General features: G+C 38.4%; 1 protein-coding gene across 2 annotated transcripts; it reads left to right on the top strand.

Moving 5' to 3' along the window:
• The first annotated feature begins 10,732 nt into the window (after positions 1-10,732).
• Positions 10,733-24,646, top strand: LOC109163837 (GDSL esterase/lipase 1-like). 2 transcript variants are annotated; one of them, XM_019312552.1, is made up of 6 exons: positions 10,733-11,032; positions 11,130-11,251; positions 11,920-12,150; positions 12,950-13,144; positions 23,261-23,327; positions 24,266-24,646. In XM_019312552.1, the coding sequence occupies exons 1-6, from the start codon at positions 10,762-10,764 to the stop codon at positions 24,505-24,507; spliced, it is 1,128 nt and encodes a 375-aa protein (XP_019168097.1). In that variant the 5' UTR covers positions 10,733-10,761; the 3' UTR covers positions 24,508-24,646. The 2 variants fall into 2 exon arrangements, with proteins under 2 accessions (XP_019168097.1, XP_019168096.1); XM_019312551.1 differs by lacking the exons at positions 10,733-11,032; positions 11,130-11,251; positions 11,920-12,150; positions 12,950-13,144 and adding exons at positions 21,108-21,572; positions 21,670-21,794; positions 22,036-22,266 and having other exon boundaries at positions 23,066-23,327.
• Positions 24,647-26,721: the final 2,075 nt, after the last annotated feature.

The raw sequence follows: 26,721 nt of genomic DNA, 5'->3' as shown, positions 1-26,721 counted from the left end.
CCTACGAACTCTAGCTTTTAAACCGGGAATGACTCGACAGATAAGGCTAGACCCAAGCAACAGTTATAACAAGCATATGCAGTTCACAACAGGCAAGGCAGATAAGGCAAAGCATAAACAGTAATCACAACCCAACATAAACAATCCCCAACATAAATCCCATAGTCACATCCCCCAAGATACTCATAATCACAACTCATCCATATCCCAACACATAGCACACTTTGTTGGCGCCACAGGACCAATCGCATGCCCATACATGAGGGTCAGCGCATATAGCTCTGACACGGCCCCGCAGCACCCTGCCCCGTATCGCAACACGGAGGGGTCGATCGCAACTGACCGATGAACCGCAGCTCATCATAGTTTGATTGCAACCAAACAGTGGATCGCAGCCCAAGAGAATGTCATCTGACCGCAGCCAGGAAAGTATGAACCGCAGCTCATATATGAACGTTTGATCGCAACCAAACGGTGAACCGCAGCCCGAGAGTATCAATATGACCGCAGCCAGCTTCTGAACCGCAGCTCAGGATAACCAATCCGATCGCAACTGAATTGGGGTAACACACACACATAACACATAGCAAGCACATGCAACCCACATTACACATTGGGAAGGGGGAGAAAACGTATAACAAAACCTATGTGTGATCCTTCACATACTAAGAATAGTCCTAAGGGGTTCATACTTCTTCCACCTAGGTCAACGGGATACCAATTCAACTAGCATGCAATATAATAGACTCATAAACCTACGAACGGTACCCGAAACATCAAACTAGACATAGGCACGATGAACGGAGTCCGTTGGGACACCACGGGGGTCGGGGGAACATCAAACGGGGAAGCCGAAATCCCGAGTGGGGTATATTTCCAGCGGGTAGCCGGTGGGTGGGGGGGCCACCCGCCGGCTGCCCGCCAGTTTCACTATTCCGGGCAGCGGGTCGCAGGTGGGCAGCTGCCCGCCCGCCGGCTGCCCGCTGCCGGAGACGTCTTCTCGGCCGTGGGTAGGTGGCGGGTCCCCTACCCCCCCCACTGACTCTTTTCACACATTTACGCCCCGGGAACCATTATGGAACCCGAAACCATGCTTAGACACTTTACAACGCAATTAACAACAACACGTAAACAATTAACGGATCAAATACGAGAAACGAACGGCACATAACCTATCATGCCTTTCTATACGTAATCAACACCCAAACATGCGATTTCCCCACCCGATACACCAAGAATAATATCATACGATACAACCTAGGGTTCTAATCACTTTTATGCCAAGCAAGAATACGATTCGTCTTCTAATTGCAAGATTCGGTAAGAGTAACAGATAAGCATCAAGAACGCCATACAATTATCAAGAACGACATATAATCATCAAGAACTCCACATAATCATCAAGAACACCATAATTATCAAGAATCTCCCAATACCAAGATTATCAAGATCCCCCATGGGATCATCATATCAATCACCAATAATAATCATAACAAATCATTAATACACAATAATATGGGGAAACCCTAAGGGGGAATCATAACTATGAAAATAGGTTTTGTTGAGACATGGGTTACCTCTTAGCCTTAATTAATTCCATGGCTATGAAGGATCTTTCTTTAAGCTTTCTTGATTTCTTGATTTCTCCTAAGGGAATTCTTGGAGCTCTTTTGGGTGGTGAGAGATTATTGTGGTGGGAATTCTATATGCCTTCTAAGTTCCCTATTTATATACTATGGGGTCTAATTCTTCTAGGATTAGGGATTGGGCTTAGAGATGGGGGCCCATGGACCATGGTGGGCTTAATGCTAATTAATTATTGTGATTTATTTCTTTCTTTTTGGGTAAATGGTTAATTAATTAATTGGCTTTGAGGATCGTAACACGGGGTGTTACAAACATCCTCAATGGTTTGATTCTCAAAGAACACTACATCACGGCTTCTCACAAGCGTCTTCTCAACTGGATCATATAGCCTGTAGCCAAATTCCTCAAGACCATAACCAATAAAGATGCATTGTCTGGTCTTCGAGTCCAACTTAGATCTCTCATCTCTTGGGACATGCATAAATGCCTTACAACCGAAGACTTTGAGGTGATCATAAGAAACTTCCTTTCCACCCCAAACCTTATCAGGAACTTCATTACTCAAAGCAATAACGGGAGATAAATTGATAATATGAACAGCTGTGGAAACTGCTTCAGCCCAAAAAGATCTAGGCAACTTCGCATCATCAAGCATGTATCTAACTCTCTCCATAATTGTCTGGTTCATCCTCTCTGCTAAGCCATTTAACTGAGGATTCGTAGGAGGAGTTTTCTGATGTCTAATACCGTGCATTATGCAATATTCATCAAATGGGCCACGGTATTCACCGCCATTATCAGTACGGATGCACTTCAATTTCTTCCCTGTCTGTCTCTCAACAAGAGCATGAAACTCTTTAAACACACTGAACACATCACCCATTCAGCAATATTCATCAAATGGGCCATGGTATTCACCGCCATTATCAGTACAGATGCACTTCAATTTCTTCCCTGTCTGTCTCTCAACAAGAGCATGAAACTCTTTAAACACACTGACCATCATCACCCATTCTTAACTCTCCATAGTTACCTGGAGTATATGAAGTAAAGAATTCCTTCCTTGGTGTAACATGGTAGGATGCACCTGAATCCACAATCCAAGTTGTTTCGTGGCATGCAACATTGATGGCGTTATCATCACAAGCAACAAGTAAATCTACTTTAACTGTTGCAACCTGGTTCTCGGTGTTATCATCTTTCTTGTCTTGCTTCTTATCCCTTTTCAACTTGAAGCAATTTTTCTTGACGTGTCCTTTCTTGCCACAATAATGACATTCAACATCCTTATGCCATGACCTTGACTTACTTCTGCTTTTATCTCTACCCTTTTGACCCCCTTTGATTGTTTCTCCCCCTATCATTTGTAACTAAAATATCTGACTGAGAAGTTGAGGTGTCTTGAGATCTTCTTCTTGATTCTTCATTCAAGATACCACTCTTGACATACTCCATGGTCACAACACCGTTGGGAGCAGAATTGGTCAAAGAAACCCAAAGCGTTTCCCAAGAATCAGGTAGAGTGTTAAGCAACCAGAGACCAAGTACCTAATCCTCAAATTTGATGCCCATGCTAGACAACTGATCAAGAACACCCTGAAAATCATTGACATGATCATTAATCAATGTACCTTCTCTGAATCTTAGATTCATCAATTGTTTTAGCAAAAACAATTTGTTATTGCCTGTCTTGGAAGCATACAGGGTCTCAAGTTTATCCCACAGGCTTCTGGCATGTGTCTCGTTGATAATGTGATTCATAACATTATCTTCAACCCATTGGCGAATATAACCACAAACTTGTTGGTGCTCAAAGTCCCACTCTTCGTCTGACATGCTTTCTGGCTTTGCAGTTGCAAACACAGGTAGATGTAATTTCTTCACAAACAAAAGATCCTTCATCTTGGCCTTCCAAATGTGAAAATTTCTACCATTCAATCGTACCATATTACTCATATTTGTCTCCATGTCAAATGTACCCAATCAACAACCAGGGCTCTGATACCACTTTGTTAGGAAAAATCCCACTTCTTGTGACAATGAAAAATCACAGAACCGACAGGAGCACAAACACAAGATGATACACAATATCCAAAAATAAATAAGAAAGCAAGGAAGACAAGATTTACGTGGAAACCCCAAAACTACGGGGAAAAACCACAAGACCACCACCACCAACAATTCCACTATAACAAATCTCGGGTACACAGGTTCAGGCTACCACACGAGCCATACATCCACAAATCATCAAATACACCAATTCTAGGCCAAATACATCCTTTAAAATTCACAGGCTAAATAGGAATAATATCTCGTACGTACTCAAAATATTCAACTACCACGAACAAGATAAAATGAATATAAGTAGTACGAGATTACCCAAAATATGCCTGGAATAAATACAAATCGACCTTCAAAACATTTGATGAAGATTGTACCCAAGAGCTTAGACAAACTCATGGCAAAAGCATCAAAACTTGCGTCCAAGGTGAAGAGACAAAATGAAAATGGTTTCTTCCTTGCTACTGCCGCCGAACTACCTTCACTCACTTTAGTTTTTGTTTGTCTTTTTCTCTCACAATCAGTATGTGTGTAGATTGCTCTCCTTTTAAAGCTTCAAAAGCATGAACATGGGAATAATGAAGAATAAATAGAGTATTAATTCATAACCCCTTCAAATGCCAAAAAACGTTTGCTTCTCCAACCTCTTACTTTCCCTAATATTATTATATAACATAATAATAATAATAATAATAATAATAATAATAATAATAATAATAATAATAATAATAATAATAATAATAATAATAATAATAATAATAATAATAATAATAATAAGGGCTAAAAAATATAGTGGATAAAAGTTGGCTTGGTCCAAACATGAGCTATTTACCACATAGGAGGGAAGCTCAACCCAACAAATCTCCCCCCCCCCCCCCCACCCCCCCCCCCCCCGACTATGTGGAAGATACCGCCATCCCGGCGATAGAACAACATACCTCGAACTTTTCTCTTGGCAACGACTTAGTCATCATGTCAGACCCATTATCATCAGTATGAATCTTTCCAAGTTTAAGCATCATGCATTCCAAGATATCTCTAATCCAATGATATCTCGTGTCAATATGTTTTTACCTGTAATGAAACGTGGAATTCTTTGCAAGATGAACTGCACTCTGACTATCACAATAGAGCACATACTTGTCCTAAACAAACCCGAGCTCCTGAATAAACTTCTTCATCCATAGCATTTCTTTACTGGCCTCAACAGATGCTATGAACTCAGCTTCAGTGGTAGACAAAGCAATACACTTTTGCAATCTTGATTGCCATGAAACTGCTCCCCCTGCATAGGTAATCAGATAGCCTGAAGTAGATTTCCTAGTATCAATGTCTCCGGCCATATCAGAATCAGTGTACCCGGTAAGGATATGTTTCCCTGTACCAAAACACAAACTCAGACTTGAAGTACCCCGAAGATATCTCAGAATCCACTTCACAGCATCCCAATGTTCTTTCCTTGGATTTGAAAGAAATCTGCTAACAACACCTACTGCATGAGCAATATCTGGTCTCGTGCATACCATCACATACATCAAACTACCAACAGCTGAAGAATGAGGAACTCTTTGCATTTCTTCCTTCTCTTTCTCACTAGAAGCACATTGCTTCTTGCTCAACTTGAAATGCATACCAAGAGGTGTATTCACTGATTTAGCTTCATTCATATTAAATCTCTCAAGTACCTTCTCTATATACTTCTCTTGAGATAACCACAACTTCTTATTCTGCTTGTCACGGATGATCTTTATCCCAAGAATTTGCTTTGCTGGTCCCATGTCCTTCATAGAAAAGGACTTACTCAACTCTTGTTTCAACTGTTGAATTCTTGAGGCATTGTGACCAACAATCAACATATCATCAACATAAAGCAGCAATATAACAAAGTCATCATCAGAATATCTGTTTACAAAAACACAGTGGTCTGAAGAAGTCTTCTGGTACCCATGCTTACTCATAACAGAAGTAAATTTTTTATACCACTGCCTCGGAGCTTGTTTCAAACCATACAAACTCTTCTTCAATCTGCAAACATAATCCTCTTTCCCTTCGACTTTGAAACCCTCAGGCTGCTCCATATATATCTCCTCATCTAAATCACCATGGAGAAAAGCTGTCTTCACATCCATCTGTTCAATTTCTAAATCCAAATAGGCTGCTAGACCCAACACAACTCTAATGGATGAAAATTTCACAACAGGAGAGAAAATTTCATCAAAATCAATACCTTTCTTCTGGCTGAAACCCTTCACCACCAGTCTAGCTTTGAACCGTGGAACTGAAGTGCCTTCTTCATGTTTCAATCTGTAGACCCACCTGTTCTTCAAAGCTTTCTTGCTCTTTGGTGCCCTCACCAACTCAAAGGTATCATTTGCATATAAGGAGTTCATCTCATCCTGCATAGCCTCAAGCCACTGTCTCTTTTGCTCACTCTCCATGGCTTCTTCATAGGACTCAGGTTCTCCCCCATCAGTCAAGAGTACATACTGATCGGAAGAGTAACGAGTCGATGGTCTCCGCTCCCTGTTAGACCTTCTAAGAGGATCAACTGGAACCTGCGAAGGAACTTCTTGTTCCTGGTGCACAACATCATCAACATGACCATCTACAACAATTGTATCATCCTGAAGGTCTGGTACAGGATCATCATTCTGACCATTCTCCTGAATCTCATCAACATCATGTGTATCTTTGTTGGAAACTGGCTCAAGGTCAACCAAACTTCCGTTGTCATGAGATTTTGGCTTCCTAACTTTATCAACATCCTCAATGGTTTGATTCTCAAAGAACACTACATCACGGCTTCTCACAAGCTTCTTCTCAACTGGATCATATAGCCTGTAGCCAAATTCCTCAAGACCATAACCAATAAAGATGCATTGCCTGGTCTTCGAATCCAACTTAGATCTCTCATCTCTTGGGACATGCATAAATGCCTTACAACCGAAGACTCTGAGGTGATCATAAGAAACTTCCTTTCCACCCCAAACCTTATCAGGAACTTCATTACTCAAAGCAATAACGGGAGATAAATTGATAATATGAACAGCTGTGGAAACTACTTCAGCCCAAAAAGATCTAGGCAACTTCGCATCATCAAGCATGTATCTAACTCTCTCCATAATTGTCTGGTTCATCCTCTCTGCTAAGCCATTTAACTGAGGAGTCGTAGGAGGAGTTTTCTGATGTCTAATACCGTGCATTCTGCAATATTCATCAAATGGGCCACGGTATTCACCGCCATTATCAGTACGGATGCACTTCAATTTCTTCCCTGTCTGTCTCTCAACAAGAGCATGAAACTCTTTAAACACACTGAACACATCACTTTTGTGCTTCAAAGTGTAGACCCAAAGCTTCCTAGAATAATCATCAATAAAGGTCACAAAGTAAGACGCACCTCCAAGTGACCTAACCTTCATTGGTCCACACACATCAGAATGTACCAACTCAAGTGGCTCTTACCTCTTCGAAGGAGGATTGCTCATGAAAGAAACTCTTTTCTGTTTCCCCGCCAAGCAATGAACACATCTGCCCAACCTAGCTTCTTTTACCCCTGAAAGCTTACTCTTCTTAGCAAGGCAATCAATCCCCTTCACGCTCATGTGGCCAAGTCGTTTATGCCACAATTCTGATGCACATTCTTTTGCTGCCACATTCACTGAATCACTAGAAATAAAGCTTTGCAAAGAGTACAAGTTAGAAGACTTGTTACCTCGTGCAATAACCAGCGAACCTTTAGTGATTTTCCAATGTCCATCACCAAAAGAAACAACAGAAACCATCATCATCAAGCTTTCCTGTAGAAATGAGATTTAGTTTGATACCTAGTGCATGCTTTACATTTTAAAGTACCAGCTTTGTGCCATTGCTTGCCTCAAGGCAAACTGTACCAGTACCAATCACCTTCACCTGACCATCATCACCCATTCTTAACTCTCCATAGTTACCTGGAGTATATGAAGTAAAGAATTCCTTCCTTGGTGTAACATGGTAGGATGCACCTGAATCCACAATCCAAGTTGTTTCGTGGCATGCAACATTGATGGCGTTCTCATCACAAGCAACAAATAAATCTGCTTTAACTGTTGCAACCTGGTTCTCGGTGTTATCATCTTTCTTGTCTTGCTTCTTATCCCTTTTCAACTTGAAGCAATTTTTCTTGATGTGTCCTTTCTTGCCACAATAATGACATTCAACATCCTTGTGCCATGACCTTGACTTACTTCTGCTTTTATCTCTACCCTTTTGACCGCTTTGTTTGTTTCTCCCCCTATCATTTGTAACTAAAATATCTGACTGAGAAGTGGAGGTGTCCTGAGATCTTCTTCTTGATTCTTCATTCAAGATACCACTCTTGACATACTCCATGGTCACAACACTGTTGGGAGCAGAATTGGTCAAAGAAACCCGAAGCGTTTCCCAAGAATCAGGTAGAGTGTTAAGCAACCAGAGACCAAGTACCTCATCCTCAAATTTGATGCCCATGCTAGACAACTGATCAAGAACACCCTGAAAATCATTGACATGATCATTAATCAATGTACCTTCCCTGAATCTTAGATTCATCAATTGTTTTAGCAAAAACAATTTGTTATTGCCTGTCTTGGAAGCATACAGGGTCTCAAGTTTATCCCACAGGCTTCTGGCATGTGTCTCGTTGATAATGTGATTCATAACATTATCTTCAACCCATTGGCGAATATAACCACAAACTTGTTGGTGCTCAAAGTCCCACTCTTCAATTCGGCTGACATGCTTTCTGGCTTTACAGTTGCAAACACAGGTAGATGTAATTTCTTCACAAACAAAAGATCCTTCATCTTGGCTTTCCAAATGTGAAAATTTCTACCATTCAATCGTACCATATTACTCATATTTGTCTCCATGTCAAATGTACCCAATCAACAACCAGGACTCTGATACCACTTTGTTAGGAAAAATTCCACTTCCTGTGACAATGAAAAATCACAGAACCGACAGGAGCACAAACACAAGATGATACACAATATCCAAAAATAAATAAGAAAGCAAGGAAGACAAGATTTACGTGGAAACCCCAAAACTACGGGGAAAAACCACAAGACCACCACCACCAACAATTCCACTATAACAAATCTCGGGTACACAGGTTCAGGCTACCACACGAGCCATACATCCACAAATCATCAAATACACCAATTCTAGGCCAAATACATCCTTTAAAATTCACAGGCTAAATAGAAATAATATCTCGTACGTACTCAAAATATTCAACTACCACGAACAAGATAAAATGAATATAAGTAGTACGAGATTACCCAAAATATGCCTAGAATAAATACAAATTGACCTTCAAAACATTTGATGAAGATTGTACCCAAGAGCTTAGAAAAACTCACGGCAAAAGCATCAAAACTTGTGTCCAAGGTGAAGAGACAAAATGAAAATGGTTTCTTCCTTGCTACTGCCGCCGAACTACCTTCACTCACTTTAGTTTTTGTTTGTCTTTTTCTCTCACAATCAGTATGTGTGTAGATTGCTCTCCTTTTAAAGCTTCAAAAGCATGAACATAGGAATAATGAAGAATAAATAGAGTATTAATTCATCACCCCTTCAAATGCCAAAAAACGTTTGCTTCTCCAACATCTTACATTCCCTAATATTATTATATAACATAATAATAATAATAATAATAATAATAATAATAATAATAATAATAATAATAATAATTAGGGCTCAAAAATATAGTGGATAAAAGTTGGCTTGATCCAAACATGAGCTATTTACCACATAGGAGGGAAACTCAACCCAACAATTTACTAACACAGTTTTTCATTTTGAAAACTGAAAATAATTTCTGAAAATTTCTGCAAAACTGAAACACACAAAAAAACTGTTTTCGAAATGGAAAACAAAATCATCTATCATATGTTTAGTTATATGTTACTATAACCACATTACTATGGTTACATTCATTATTATCTTATTTTATCTTCTATCTTTTCTACTTACTTTACTTATTTAAACATAATTTATTTGCTTACACTTTAAAGTTAGACATTATTTACATTATCAAAATTAGGAATTAAACTCTATATAATGTTTTAGATTTTGATTGAACCCAATAGATTATTAGTTTGAATATTTTTAATTATGTTACATCATAATACAAGTTCGGTCCAGATATCGGATATTGAAATCTCACATATATTAGAATTCAAAGTAAAAGTTATATATTCATATACATATCATTCAAATGAATATATTCAAAAAAAATATTTTAAATATTAGTTCAAAAAATATTAATATATTATCTAATTAATTTTAGGTGAAAACTGAAATATTAAAAAACAAAAAATAGAGAATAATTTTTTGTTAGGAAAGAAGTTTTCTAAACAGAAAACAAAGAATTGAAAACAGAGAATGAAAACTGAAAAATTAGAAAACAGAAAACAGAAAATAGTTTTCTGTTAGTAAACGGACCAGTTCTTAACTTTAATTTACACATTATTAGCATAATCAAAACTTAAAGAAAATTAGAAAAAAAAAAAAAAGTTTCACCGTATCAATCATCATTGAAATAAGTGTGGGTTTCTCCGTGTTGAAATTTACTGAAGTAAAGAATAAAATAAAATAAAAAGAAAGCAAGTTGAATATTGATGATTGGTCAAGATTGTCTGCTTAATTAATTTTGTTTACAGACAAAAGCAGACAATGTATACATGGTCGAAGTCGTCCGAATAATTATATTATATTCCCGCAACTTGTGTCAATTGTATAGCTACTTGCTGCTGATGACTCTCGACTTAAAAGGCAAAAGGCCGGTAAAACACACTAATTTCCTACTTTCATCCTATCAAGAACATGTGTAGTTGAATTTCATTGGTGAATAATGGCACCAGTCCTAGTACATTTATATAAAAATATTTTCTGAAAGATCATCCCAATCTAAAAGTTCAAATTCCCACAAAAAGAATAGACTATTTTAGTGCAATAGGCCGAGCGAGACAGTCAAGTCAAATAATATAATTACTGAACTCTCAAGAAAACAGTTCCAAGTAATAGCATTATAATAAATTCATCCTAACAAGAGCGACTGGACATTATCGAATCAACCACCCACTTCTTGGAATGGCAAGTTTGTATTATTCATATGTCTTTTCATTGGCTTTGCTTGGCAGCTTATTAGCTTCTCCAGTGCTTTGTTTAGCCCATCATAATAATGAGAAGAAGCATAATGTAGCCCTCTTTGCGTTTGGGGACTCACTCTTTGATCCTGGCAACAATAACTACATCAATACCACTACTCTTCTGCAGGCTAATTTTTGGCCGTATGGTGAGTCTTTTTTCAAGGACCCAACAGGCAGGTTTTGTGATGGCCGTATCGTGCCCGATTTTATTGGTAAGCCTTCTAATTGCTTAATTCTATGCAATTTTAAATGGCTGATTGATGCCCTCACTAATATGATCATGTTTGTTTATACGTACGTACTGCTCAGCCGAGTTTGCTAAGCTGCCATTAATTCCGGGGTATTTCCAGGCGGAGCAAGATGGATTTATTAATGGGGTGAGCTTTGCATCTGGTGGTGCTGGCAGTCTTCCTGAAACCTATTCTGGTTTGGTTCGTGATTTATTTTTGGATTGTTTGATAAATAGCTCATAGCTGTCAGCTGATAGTGAGTTTGACTAGTTGATAGCATCAGGTGATAATTGTAGAAAGATGTTTGGTAAATTAATTGTCAGCTGATAGCTGATTACTTGCAAAATGACTTTATCAGAAAGTTGTTAGTTAATAACTGTTTTGAACAGCTTTTTGAATTTTAGCATTTTAAAGCAATAAGTTGTTACAAAAAAATTAATAAATCAAACATTTGTATTAACTGTTTAACCAAGTCAACCAACAAATAGTAGTCAAATAAGTCAAAATTAGGTGTTAAACTAACTATATATGTTACTGAACATTGTCTTTATGCGTGCATTGAACTCACAAATTGAAGTTAGGAAACATATATGCATGTATGGCATGATTACTAGAAAATCCTCAGTAGTTTTTGAATTTTTATAATTTTCTGACCATTTAAAAAGTAATAGAATCAGCTGGTTTTTCAACATTTTTAACTTTTTGGCTGAAGACTGAAACTGGCCTGATTTTCACCGCTTTTCGGTGACCAGAATTTAATGTTTTCTAGCAGTACTTGTAATGTTAATTGGCTAGCTAGCTAGCTAGTTTCATGTATTATTTGATTAATTACTATAAATTTTATTGATTATTGTTATATTCTTGTGCAGGTAATTGACCTTAAAAAGCAGGTGCAGTATTTCAAGAATGTTGCAAAACAGTTGAAGGAGAAGTTGGGGGAGAAAGACTCAAACAAACTGCTGTCTAGTGCTGTTTACATGATTTGCATTGGCAGCAATGACTACCTCGGCCCCTTTATTACAAATTCCACCATCCTTAATACATATACTCATGAGGAATACGTTGACATGGTGATTGGTAATATCATTAATGCTATTAAGGTAACTTCTATTATTAATCATCTATGTTTTCAAGTTGTTGCCCAAAAAAAGATGAAATCCTAGTGTCTAATGCCACAAAGAGACTATTAAGATCAAGCGCTTACCACTACATACTCCAAAAGTTATGTTATAACTAATAGCTAAGGTGTAACTTTATGTTCTTAGACTGCCACACATTTTTCAACTAACTACGCCAAAAGCTTTAGCTATTTATTTTCTTATCCAGCCAGACATTTTCATGAGTCAAGGTGCTTGACACTCAAACCCGTGGCCTGGCTCTGATACCACTTGTTAGGATTAAACGCTTACCACTACATCAAAAACTATAGTTAGTATCGAAACCGCAACTTTTTTTCGTTATATATAGACTGCCATAACATTTTTAAGAGGCAGGGTGCTGGACTTGGCCCTTCACCGGCCTCCACCCAACAATCCGTCTATCCATCAATTGTTGGACTTGGCCCTTACCGGCCTCTTCCCAACAATCCCCTCTCAGCACCAGTCAGTCTTAACTGCTCTTGCTAGGACTCAACTCGAACCCGTGACTTGACTTTGATACCACTTGTTAGATCAAACGTTAATCATTACGCCAAAAACTATAGCTAGTAGCGAAGACACAACTTTATTTCTTTATAGACCGCCACACTACCGCTATGAAGATTCAATCATGCCTACTCGCCCACAATTTGCCAAGTGCCAACCAATAACTAATCGAGCTACTCATGCGGACTATGTTTTGAAGTTCTAATTTACCCCACACACACTACACACATTAATGCTTCTCCATTTCAACATACAGGAAATATACATGGAAGGAGGAAGAAAATTTGTCATTTATTCAGTGTCACCTTTAGGATGCATACCATTTTCTAGGGCTCTCAAGATTCAACAAACAAATAGAACTGGTTGCTTTAAGGAACTCCAGGTGTTGACAGAGATGCATAATAAGGCTTTACCAAGAAAGCTCATCAATCTGGAGAAGACATTACAAGGGTTTAAGTTTTTGATGAAGCATACAGAAACAACCACCATAGCCTGAGCATCTCCTAGCAGCTCTTGGATGCAGCTCTTCTCTGTACAGCTAGCTTAGGGGCATTTATGTCTTTTTAGTCCCTAAGTTAGTTATAACCGTTTTCTTCTTCTTTTCCTTCTCGATATATAAGCTGCTTTCTTCTCTTGTTCCTCTCTTGTAATAAACACTTCTTTCCTCAAAGAGTTATCATCAATAACACATGGCTCCTCTTTCTGTTCTTCTCATGATGAAGCTCCCAAACCCTAACACACTAAACTGAGCTATCTGATCATGGTATCAGAGCTACGTAGAAGCTACGCTGCTGCAGTAATGGCGGAAAATGTGATTGGAGATGGAGATCGCGTAGAACAAGCAGCTGCATCATCGAATCAGGGTCCGGTGAACCAGCGCAGTGACGAGTTTAACGATCCCTACTACCTTCACATCACAGAGAGCCCCAATTTGATCCTTGTTTCACCAGTTCTGACTGAAACCAATTATTCTTCATGGAGCCGAGCCATGAAAATAGCTTTGGAGGTCAAGAACAAATATGACTTCGTTAATGGAGTCATTCTGAGTCCAGCTGATGATGATCCGAGAAGTTCAGAGTGGAGAAGATGCAATCGCATCGTGTGTTCCTGGATTCTGAAATCAGTAAGTCCCACTGTAGCAGAGAGCGTGATGTATTTCGACAAAGCTTCAGAGATCTGGAATGCTCTCAGCAAAAGGTACTCCCAAGCCGATCCTCATAAGATATCAGAAATTCAAAATGAAATTTATAGAAATGTGCAAGGAAGTTTATCTGTTAATGAGTATTTCACCAAAAGTAATGCTCTGTGGCAACAATTGAACGCCTTGAGGCCTTTACTTTTGTGTGAATGTGTGCCTAAATGCTCCTGTACTCTTATGGAAAGGATGCATAAGGAAAGGGAAGATGATCACATAATTAGGTTCCTAGAAGGCTTGAGTGATGATTATGAACCTATAAAATCTGAAATCCTTGTCATGGATCCTATGCCGGATATAGGAAAAGTCCTCAATATGACTTTGAAGTTGGAAGGGAAGATCAGAGGAGCTATTAATCAAAAGGCAACTGATATTATTCAAGCCAATGCCTCTCAGAGCAGCCAGTTGCAGAACTTAGATGATCAGGTTGTTGTGGCATATTCAACTTCTAATAACAAGAAGAAATTCAATAACAATGCAGGGAAGAATGTTCCTAAATGTGTATTTTGTGGGATGCTTAGTCACACCATTGAGAAATGTTACAAAAAGAATGGATATCCACCAAGGACGAGTGGATTCCAGGATACAAGAATAAGAACAAAAGAACTCAAGATGGACATCAGTTTTCTAATACCTTTGTGAACCAAGTTGGAGACACAGGTTTGTCTAATGATCAATTCCAAAAGTTGTTGATTTTGTTGCAGAATCAAAACAAGGGAAGTCAGACACCAACCAATGCTGCTGTGACTCTTGCTAATTCTGGATTCAGAACAGAATTTAAGGGCTCTGCAGAAGATCATAATGAAGGTAACTTCTGCATTAACTCTGTCCAGAATTCTTTTGCTGTGTGGATTTTAGATTCTGGAGCTACAGATCACATCACTTGCTCCCTAGAATATCTTGAAACTAGTCATCAAGTAAGTGGGATATCTGTGAAATTTCCTAATGGAGAGACAACCAATGTTACTCACATAGGGAAAATAAGCCTTGATAAAGATATAATGCTGCATAATGTCTTGTGTATACCCTCTTTTGCTTTCAATATTGTGTCTGCCAGTAAATTGACAAAACAGTCAGGATACAAGATCATTATGGGAGCTGATTGTTGTGACATCCAGGGTTCTCTTGGGAGAATGGATGGTTTTTCTAAGGAAAGAGAAGGACTATACCTGAGTAGGGGCTTGGTGTTGGCCAACTTGAGTTTGTAAGAGGGATATAAGCCTCTGAAGCTGCTCAGAGGTGGTAGCACTGTCCGAGCTAGCAGAAGCTGCCATTACCGGTTGTTTCCCCTTGGATTTGAACCCCGGAATCCACCACGGTGGATATCCGTGCTTCTTATAGCACTTCTCCACGGTGTGACCAACCATCCCATAATACGTGCATTTGGCATTTCGATTTCCATTGCCTGAGTTCATGTTCCTCTTTCCGTTATAGTAATTCACTGCGGCTACATTATTTTCTTCATTAGAGTTTTGCTCATTATGAATGGCGTTGGCAAGGCTGAACTGCAGGTTGGAGCTAGTGATGCTCAACTGTCTCTCAAATTTTTCTACCATGACGAATATGTTGTACATCTCTGGCAAAGGATCAAACACAAGAATATTAGATTTGAGTGAGTTATAGTCATCACCTAAGCCTTGCAAGAATCGGATGATCTCATCTATTTCGCGATCTTTTCTGACAAGATCGACTAGATCACAGGAACATCGGGGATTGCATTTGCAGATCGAAAGGGGGCGCAACTCATTCATCTCTTCCTAGAACGTTCCGCACTTGGTATAGTATTCATTCACCGAGAGATTTCCCTGCTTCAGGTTGTAGATCTCATTCTGCAGGGTTGATATGCGATGTGGATCTCTCTGTGAGAATCGCTTTTTGAGATCATTCCAAATATCTTTCGCAGCTTCCATGTACATCACGCTCTGTGCGATGGATGGGTGGACAGCTTTGAGTATCCAGGACTTCACCATCAAATTCCACCTTCTCCATGCCGGATAGCTGTTCTGAGTTCTGTCCGGCGCCGGCACGCTTCCATTGACCAGGAACCATTTGTTTTTCACCTCCAATGCGACTTGCATTGAGATGCTCCATGATCCGTAGTTCGAACTGCCGCTGAGGGGAGGGCTCACAAGGATGGTGTTCGGATTCTCATTAGAGCTGAGGTACAGAGGATTCTCGACATCTTCAGTCTGATTTCGCTGAGGAACTATGAATGGTGGTGCATTGATCGGTGGTTGATTCGTCCGTGGTTGCGGTGGCTGACTAGCTTCTCCAACGCCGATAACTGCTCCGGCATAGGACGTCCTCCATGGCTCTGATACCATGATGGAGATTAGCCAAGATGATCACAAGTTGCAGAGAGACATTGAGATGAGAAAGGGTTGTAAACTGTTTCATTGAATTCTATTAGCCGAATACATGAAGAGCTTATATACAAAGGAATGGCGCCAAAAGTAGTTATAACCACCTTGAAGATCAAAGACAAGAAAGTCCTTAACTACTTTTGATTTTTCCCTTCTACTACATGCTCTAATAGTTAGTCAGGGTTTTATTGGTCGTCATTGTTCCAGGATGCACAAGCTTTTGTGCAAAATTATGACCATTGCCAATGAGTTGGAAATGTTATAAATAGGGATGAGATGCCCCAAACGTTCATTCTAACATGTGAAGTATTTGATGTGTGGGGTCTAGACTCTGTTGGTCCATTCCCTAGTTCCAAGGGTTTCAAGTATATTTTGGTGGCCATTGATTATGTTTCCAAATGGGTGGAGGACAAAGCCCTTAGCACTAATGATGCTCATAGTGTTATTAGGTTCCTCAAAAAACTCTTTTCAAGGTTTGGAGTACCAAGATTTATCATTAGTGATAGAGGAAGTCACTTTCGGAATATCCCCTTGGCAAAGGTGCTTAAGAAATACGATGTGCATCATAGGGGTGGGGTTCCTTATCACCACCAAACAAGTGGTCAAGTGGAAAATGCTAATCGGGATATTAAGGCCATCTTGGAGAACCGTGACAAGGCATAGAAAAGATTGGGCAGACAAGTTGGATGACGCGTTTTGGGCATTTCGCACGGCTTAAAAAGCATTGATTAGAACAAGACCTTTTCGCTTGGTGTATGGGAAATCATGTTACCTCCTAGTTGAGATTGAGCATAAAGCATATTAGGGTAGTTAGACTTCTTCTAGGTTGAGTCAAGGAGGCTTTCCGATGTTGTTTCATAGTCGACGATGATGGCTTCGGTATCTAGAGGATGGAGCTTATTGTTTTTCTCCATGGTTCTGTTGAACTTCTTTGTTATTCTATCATCGTTCAGCATTTCTGGAGTAATGGTGAACTCCTCTAGGCCTCATGTGATGTTGTCGCTCACCATCCTCATACAGCTCCTCAGTGCTCTTCTGGTTTGTTAGTTCTGTTGGTCGTTGTTCACTATTTCAATAGTGAACTCCCCTAAGCCTTTTGTCACCACTATCTTCTTCCTTAGTAATTTTCTAAAACAAGAAAATGAAGAGAATACTTGCAAAGAGAAGGATTTTATATTTCAAAGTGTCAACATGAAACCCTTTAAATAGATGGAAAATGATAACTTCCTTGGATAGAGAAACCCTTCAGTGCAAGTTGCCATTTTGACGTTTTTCGAGTGAGTTTCATCGTTTCGGTTTTCGCTATTGAGTACAGTTGATCTAACCATCTACACACCTCAGTTCCTGTTGTAATGCACTTACCCTCATAATTAAGACATGTCCACAATGCATGCCTTCCCCTAAGAACTTGCATGTGCTTGTAGACGATTCTCTTGTTCATCTTGTAGCCTGCAATTTCTTCACTAAAATAAGTTGTTAGCTCAAGAACAATCGTTCATATCATACCTATAAATTGATGTCTTAAGTAGTGCCATTTAAATCTCTAAGTGTCTCTTTTTGCTGCTTGCAAGTGTTTAACTTGAATCCTTGTGCACTTTCTGTTATAAAATATTACTATGAAAATAATATTTCTGGAAAAAAAAAATAATAATAACAAGCACAAGAACGAAGGGAATTTTCTAGTAGGTGGTTAGTACGAGTTGAGCGAAACACTTTTTCCTTCAAACCGTATTTTCCATCCCCCAAAGGTGGTAGGAGCGTTGCGACATAGGTTTCCCAGGATAAAACGTACCACGGTGCTAAGTTATGAGCACTCAAACTTAGAAGCCAGTGAACAAGAACGTGGGATGAACACAGGAGATTAAGAAAGGAGGAGGAACAAAGTTTCGAGAGAGTAAAAGAAGATTTCGTTGTGTGTAAAATATGCTTCTCAACAACAACTTATATAGGAGTTGAAGGATTAAATATCATTTAACCATGGCATTAAAACTGATAATAAATCAATCTTTTAAACTTGGCCTCTGTAACAATAGACCATCACCCGACTATTAAATATGTAATTTAAAATTGGAATTAATTCAAAATGAATTCTGTAACTAATGCAAGGTTGCAAAAATCGCGCCTAGGCGCCGATTAATCGGCGCCTAGGCGCTAGGCGCCCGGCCGCCGCCGCGAAGAAGGCCAGAATCGGCCTCCTCCGCGGCCGGCCGGCTACCCGGTCTAGGCGGCCGCCTAGACCGCCTAGCCGGCTGAACCGGCGCCTAGACCGCTTAAATTTTTTAATTTTTAATTTTTTTTTTTTACGAAAAGTTCGGGAAGGCATAACTTTTGACTCGGTTGTCCGTTTTGGACAATTTTTTTTTTCAAATCGCGTATTTTTTCGAGATCTATCCACCGCAAATAGCCGAAGGCGGTTTGGTCCACTAATTTCTCAAAAAAATGCTTCTTTAGCTCTTAATTTTAGTTTTTTATGTATTTAGATGGTTTAAACAATCTTTTGAACACTTTTACAACCACTTTCGTAAATAATTTCTAAGAAATAACTATGGAAACCTTATGTTTTATTACTAAATTTTAAAAAATTTTAATTTTTAATTTTATTTTTAATTTAAAAAAATTAAAAAAAATAAAAATAAAATAAAATAAAAAATAAAAAATCAGCGCCTAGCGTGTTTTGCAACATTGAACTAATGAAATAAGACCCAGAACGGTTGCTACCTGAGTGGTACTTACGAGATAAGAGGTATCGAGTGGTTAACGTACCCGAGTTGGGCGAATGGCGAGCCGATGGTTAGCACGGACGAATCGTTAGATAACCATTCTGGTTGGCCGATTCGCTTACCATCCATTGTGGTTGGCCGAATCGTTGGCAGTGGTTGGCTGAGCAGAATCGCGGCCCGCCGAGTGGCTGTTTGTTGGAAAAATGATGCGAAAATTTGGCATACTTAGCCTGCAGGTGCCGGCATACACAAGTCAAGCCTTTTCAGAATCATTTTGGGATTTGATCTGCACCCCCCCCCCCCCCTCCCCCTTGCACGCGAGAGAAAGAGCATCTATACTATACAATTCAATAAGCCGTAGAAAGACTCTTGTATAAATAATAGTGGTGCATACCCACTTCCCAAACTAATGTGAGACAAAGGCTACTTTAAAGTAGCATTTCCCCTTCATTTTTCCAACTCAAATGGGTCTACTTTGAAAATCAATTTCTCATTCACCCATTCTCCGTTTTGAGCGTACAATATAGCAATCTCTTCTTCTCACTACGAAGAACCCGAATCCACATTGACCCAACCCAATCGGAAGTGAACCCCACTAATATTTGTACCATAAAATATCTACTTAAAATGTCATTTTATACTATTTTTCAAACACCTTCCACCATTAAGTGAGATATCCAGTCTACTGCCAGTGAGATATAGTGGAGTTTATGCTCTTGGGTCATCGTTCAGGATGCCTTTTTTCTTTGTTGTAGAAGTTTTCATCAAAATCTATATCTTCTTTTCAGTTGTAGCCTTTTGTTCCTTCTTGTGTGATAGCTAACTTAGCTGATCTAAACTTTTGGCTACTAGTGATACATATGCTGATTTAGTTTTTGTTTTTGTTTTTTCTAACTTGTTGGTACCACTTATTAGATTTGTGTCTTCGAACAGCCACTCTTGATAATTTTCTTGTCCTTATAATACTTAGCTGTTTTTAACTAGTTCCTGGTAAATCAGTTGATCAAGGATTTTGGTACCCAAGAAAATTTGTGTCCTCTGAGGTTAGTTATGTGGGGTTTATGAGATAGCTCTAGACCACTGTGAGGTATTTGAACCATTCTTCTTTCCCATTCAAGGTCTTAATCAAATGAAAATTCGAAAAATCGTTTGGGTGCACCATTTTGAAAATTGTTTTAGGGTCTTTGAAATTTTTGTGCATCTGGAAGTATTTTGATGTCTGGGATACCTCCTATAACTTTGTCTTTGTCTTGGCATGTGATCAGTCATAGCCCTGGTCAGATGGATATAATCTTCTTGCACCCATCTTAGATGGTGGTCGCCAAAGGCTATCATTTCCTCCTTTTACGCTGCAGTTTTTTGGCTACTAGGTATTAACCAATACCTTTACTATATTTTAGCTCCAAAAATAATTAACTTTGTAGGTTTCAGAACTCCTCTTGATGTCACACGTTTTGAGGATTGTGTTGAACACCTTTTCTTTTCTTTTTTTTTTTCATAAAGACATTATTTATTCCTCATACTAAACTCATCCATACGTACGTTAGGATGAGAACAATAATTCTGAGCATAATTTTATTATTGATCAATTCATGATGATATAAAATAAATGATGAAGTGATATATTTATGAGGATGCAGAAAGTTTCGATAGAAATGATAAATGATAATATTCTTAATAATATAATATAAGGAGAGGAAGAATAATTCTAGTGTGCCTAAAAAAGTTTCACCATATCAATCATCATTGAAATAAGTGTGGGTTTCTCCGTGTTGAAATTTACTGAAATAGAGAATAAAAAAATAAAAAAATAATAATAATAATAAAAAGCAAGTTGAATATTGCTGATTGGTCAAGATTGTCTGCTTAATTAATTTTGTTTACAGACAAAAGCAGACAATGTATACATGGTCAAAGTCGTCGGAATAATTTTATATATATATATATATTTGAAAATAAATACTTGTGTCAATTGTATAGCTACTTGCTGCTGATGACTCTCAACTTTAAAGGCAAAAGGCCGGTAAAATACACTAATTTCCTACTTTCATCCTATCAAGAACATGTGTAGTTGAATTTCATTGGTGAATAATGGAACCAGTCCTAGTACATTTATATAAAAATATTTTCTGAAAGATCCTTCCAATCTAAAAGTTCAAATTCCCACAAAAAGAATAGACTATTTTAGTGCAATAGGCCGAGCGAGACAGTCAAGTCAAATAATATAATTACTCAACTCTCAAGAAAACAGTTCCAAGTAATAGCATTATAATAAATTCATCCTAACAAGAGCGACTGGACATTATCGAATCAACCACCCACTTCTTGGAATGGCAAGTTTGTATTATTCATATGTCTTTTCATTGGCTTTGCTTGGCAGCTTATTAGCTTCTCCAGTGCTTTGTTTAGCCCATCATAATAATGAGAAGAAGCATAATGTAGCCCTCTTTGCGTTTGGGGACTCACTCTTTGATCCTGGCAACAATAACTACATCAATACCACTACTCTTCTGCAGGCTAATTTTTGGCCGTATGGTGAGTCTTTTTTCAAGGACCCAACAGGCAGGTTTTGTGATGGCCGTATCGTGCCCGATTTTATTGGTAAGCCTTCTAATTGCTTAATTCTATGCAATTTTAAATGGCTGATTGATGCCCTCACTAATATGATCATGTTTGTTTATACGTACGTACTGCTCAGCCGAGTTTGCTAAGCTGCCATTAATTCCGGGGTATTTCCAGGCGGAGCAAGGTGGTGGATTTGTTAATGGGGTGAACTTTGCATCGGGTGGCGCTGGCAGTCTTCCTGAAACCTATTCTGGTTTGGTTAGTGATTTATTTTTGGGGTGTTTGATAAATAGCTCATAGCTGTCAGCTTATTGAGTTAGTGAGTTTAACTAGTTAATAGCATCAGATGATAATTGTAGAAAGATGTTTGGTAAATTAATTGTCATAGCTGATTACTTGTAAAATGACTTTCTCAAAAAGTTTACAGAAAATGTTGTTAGCTAATAACTCTTTTGAGCAGTTTTTTTTTTAATTTTAGCATTTTAGCATTCTTGTGCAGGTAATTGACCTTAAAAAGCAGGTGCAGTATTTCAAGAATGTTGCAAAACAGTTGAAGGGGAAGTTGGGGGAGAAAGACTCAAACAAACTGCTGTCTAGTGCTGTTTACATGATTTGCATTGGCAGCAATGACTACCTAGGCCCCTTTATTACAAATTCCACCATCCTTAATACATATACTCATGAGGAATACGTTGACATGGTGATTGGTAATATCATTAATGCAATTAAGGTAACTTCTATTATTAATCATCTATGTTTTCAAGTTCTTGCCCAAAAAAAGATGAAATCCTAGTGTCTAATGCCACAAAGAGACTATTAGGATCAAGCGCTTACCACTACATACCTCAAAAATTATGTTATAGCTAATAGTGAAGGTGTAAATTTATGTTCTTAGACCGCCACACAGTTTCAACTACGCCAAAAGCTTTAGCTATTTATTTTCTTATACCGTACCGCCACACATTTTCAAGAGCCAAGGTGCTCGACACTCAAACCCGTGGCCTGGTTCTGATACCACTTGTTAGGATCAAACGCTTACCACTACGTCAAAAACTATAGTTAGTAGCGAAAGCACAACTTTTTTTCCTTATAGACTGCCATAACATTTTTAAGAGGCACGGTGCTGGACTTGGCCCTTCACCGACCTCCATCCAACAATCCTCCTATCCATCAGTTGTTGGACTTGGTCCTTACCGGCCTCTGCCCAACAATCCCCTCCCAGCATCCACCAATCTGAATTGTTTTTGCTGGGACTCAACTCGAACCCGTGACTTGACTCTGATACTACTTGTTAGATCAAACAACGTTAATCATTACGCCAAAAACTATAGCTAGTAGCGAAGATACAACTTTATTTCTTTATAGACCACCACACTACCGCGCTATGAAGATTTAATCATGCATACTCACCCACAATTTGCCAAGTGTCAACCAAAAACTAACCGAGCTACTCGTGCGGGCTATGTTTACAATTTCTAATTTACCCACACACACTGCACACATTAATGCTTCTCGATTTCAACATACAGGAAATATACATGGAAGGAGGAAGAAAATTTGTCATTTATTCAGTGTCACCTTTAGGCTGCATACCATTTTCTAGGGCTCTCAAGCTTCAACAAACGAATAGAACTGGCTGCTTTAAGGAACTCCAGGTTTTGACAGAGATGCATAATAAGGCTTTACCAAGAAAGCTCATCAATCTGGAGAAGACATTACAAGAGTTTAAGTATTCATACTTCGATTTCTTCACGGCTGTAAATAACGCAATCGATCATCCATCAAGATATGGTATGTTCATGTATTCACTCATCATCATCTCTTTTTATACACTAACACCAAAAACTTGTATGAAATATGTATTGGTTAATGAGACAGTTAAATATGGGTTTGACTTCCAAAACATGAGTTAACTTTTCAAAAATATTACTCCCTCTACCCCATTTTATGTGTCTTATCTGTTAACGAGTCTGGATTGAAGTTATTTACAATTTAATTTTTCATAATACTAAGTTCAGAATTAGTACGTAAAATTTATATATTTAGAAACTACATAAAAAGTAGAGTTAATTCCACTAGAGGTCCTTTGTCTTTGGTGGCAATTCCAAATTTAGTCCCAGACTATTGTTTTTGCCATTTTACATCCAGACTATCATTTTTTGGACACTTTTGGTCATTTTTATAATTTTTTTCTATTTTTTGTAAGGGCACGTTTGTCTGTTCATATTTTTCTTTTGTAATTTTTTCGGTTTCAACCGGGTTAATTGGTTTAGAACTTTACTAAAAGTCGGTTGAAAATTATGGTTACTAAAAGTCAGATGTTACCTAAAGTTCTAAATCAATTAAACCGGTTAAAACCGGAAAAATAACCAAAAAAAATGAAGAGACAAAAATGTCCTTACTAAAAATAGAAAAAATCATAAGGATCAAAAGTGTCCAAAAAATGATAGTATAAGATGTAAAATGGCAAAAACGATAGTCTGAGACTAAATTTAGAATTGTCACCAAAGACAAGGGACCTCTGGTGGAATTAACTCTAAAAAGTACTATTAAACACAAAAAATCAAATTTATAAAAATTATAAGAAAATGTTAATAGAAATAAACAAAGAAAGAAAAAGTTAGTTTGACCAATGAAAAGTAAGTAGAACAGATAAAACAGGACAGAGGGAGTAACATTTTGTTTAAAACTTATACTCAGTATGTTTTATTTATGCTGTGTGCTTTAAGGTTTGAAAGAGGCAAAGACAGCATGTTGCGGTAGCGGTCCTTATAGAGGACTACCAAGCTGTGGAGGAGAAAGAAGGCAATTTAAAGAGTACGAGTTATGCAAAGATGTTGGGGATTATTTGTTTTTTGATTTTGTTCACCCCACAGAGAAGTTCAACCAATTAACTGCTACATTGCTTTGGAATGGGGATCCCAACTTTGTCCGACCTTACAGTGTGAAATCCTTTTTTGAACATTTCTAGCCTATTTGTATGCATAAATGCAAATAATATAAAGTTTTAATTAAATTAGTATTCATATCTGTTTGAATAATGCTTTTTTTTTTCTTGTGAGAGAAAACTTGAAACTAGATCCTTTCATGAAATAAATTTATTTGATCAATCATAATATAATGGGGTTTGATTGGTTCATCACTCTGGTCTTGGGTAGATAGTTCTTGATTTATGTGCGTGGGTTTTGTACTTGATGTGCGTGAGTTTGTGCTTAAGATCTAACACTTAAGGTGTGTGTTTCTATCACTTAAAGTGCGTCATTTTTAGCTTATGCTTCTTTCTTCCAGACACGGTGTTTTTTTTTTTTTTTTCATTGATTTGAGCCGTTGATCTAGATTTGATCAACGACTCAGATCTAACTGCACAACCACACGGGAAGCTATACCCGCACCTAAACCCTTCCCTATATATATATATATATATATATATATATATATATATATATATATATATATATATATATATATATATATATATATATGTATGTATGTGTGTGTGTATTAAAATTCTACACTGAATGCGCGTGCAGAATGACTTTTAAATTTTTCTTTAATATTTTTTCTTCTTCAGTTTTCATTTCATTATTCAAAAGTAAGAGAATAGAATGTAAAGAACAGTTATGATTACTAAATGATTTGAATCCAATATTAGCTTATCAAAAGTAAGCAAACAAATATTATAATTGGAATCGGACAGTAGGGCAAAATAAGTGTTAGTTGAATCAAATGCCACATATATTTATTTGCACAATTCTTTTTGATGGATTATATTGACTCGGGGTCCAACTCAAATAACTTTGTAATTAAATGATAAATAATAGGTGATGGATATATTGGAAATGGCCCAATAATAATAGAGACCCGGGATCCAGGATGTATAACACGAGCAGACCAAGAAGATTCTCAAGCCCGGAGCCTGCCTACGGGCCGAGAATGATGGGCCTTGACTTAGTCTCACGGTCCACCGCATGGGCTTGGACTTATTCCTACGACCCACCGCATGGGCCTTAACTTAGTCTTTTGGCCCATCATGCAATTAGCGAGTTAGTTAGGATTATTTTGTATAAATAGGCATGTATTTGTCCTATTAAGGACACCTTCTATCTTGTCTTGTTCTTCTACTATAATAGCTTTACACCTGTTGTAATCGGCTTATCAATTCACTAATCAATACAAAATTGTCTCCGCGATATATATTTATTTCGCCATTATTTTACCTTGGCTATCCATTTATTATTTCGTTTATTTATAGGATTTAATAACTCGGACCCCGGGTTAATTAAATCCATCATTGACTCGAGCGGTTGTATAAGCTCGAGCGTGCTCTCTACTTTTGTCTAACATTACTACCACGATAAACTATTTTTCAATCGCAAAACATGGATCAAATCACCCTGTCCAAGAACTTGTTCTTGTCATTGTCCGTCCGTTGCTCGCACTCCAGCGCAATGCGCACTATCCATGCCTATATTCTTCCGCAGCGTCTGAGTTGCATGGCCATTTTCCACTACCAGCTGTTATATTTTCCAATTTCCAACATGCAGAAATCAAAACTATGATCAAAGCTAAGTTCCAAATAAGATCTAGGCTGACGATAGGCTTCGGGCAGCCCCAATTGCTCTGCCTCTCCTTGATATGCTTCGTTGCCGCCTCGCGCAACCGCATCGATGGTCCTCGCATCATCCTCCGATCACTGGCTCGCCGCCGCCGGAACCGAGCCACCCGTTGTAGGCCCGAAGAATGGCGCATGATAGCATGAATCGTCGGCACTAGAAGATCTGGTCCTTAAGCAATGGCATCATGTCCACTCCATGCCCGCCGCCACAGCTCTGCAAATCTTCAATAGGTAATACACAACCGATTTCCTGGTCTCGGCGAAAAACTCTTCGATGACGGGGTCATGGCTTCTTCATCAGCATCTGAGCATTTTGGAACCTGTTGTTCCTGTTGTTTCCTGATGGGAAAATTTTGGGTCTCATTATTAATTCCCTGCTGAATCAATTCGAAAATTTGACACAATCCCCATCAGAACAACAAATTAAGGATCTCCCTCGATCTTCTTCGCGTAGTCCATGGTGACCTTGATGGCTTTTCCACGATGCGTCCCAGAGACCATCTGCCGCCCAGTTTCTTGTCCTCCGCGGTATGACAGTGCTTCCTCGGATCATAAACCACAACAGTGCGG

The sequence above is a fragment of the Ipomoea nil genome, unplaced genomic scaffold (genome assembly GCF_001879475.1).
Source record: "Ipomoea nil cultivar Tokyo-kokei standard unplaced genomic scaffold, Asagao_1.1 scaffold3047, whole genome shotgun sequence".
Classification (NCBI taxonomy): domain Eukaryota; kingdom Viridiplantae; phylum Streptophyta; class Magnoliopsida; order Solanales; family Convolvulaceae; genus Ipomoea; species Ipomoea nil.
Note: the sequence above shows the minus strand (reverse complement) of the source record. Positions and strands in the feature narration are given on the sequence as shown.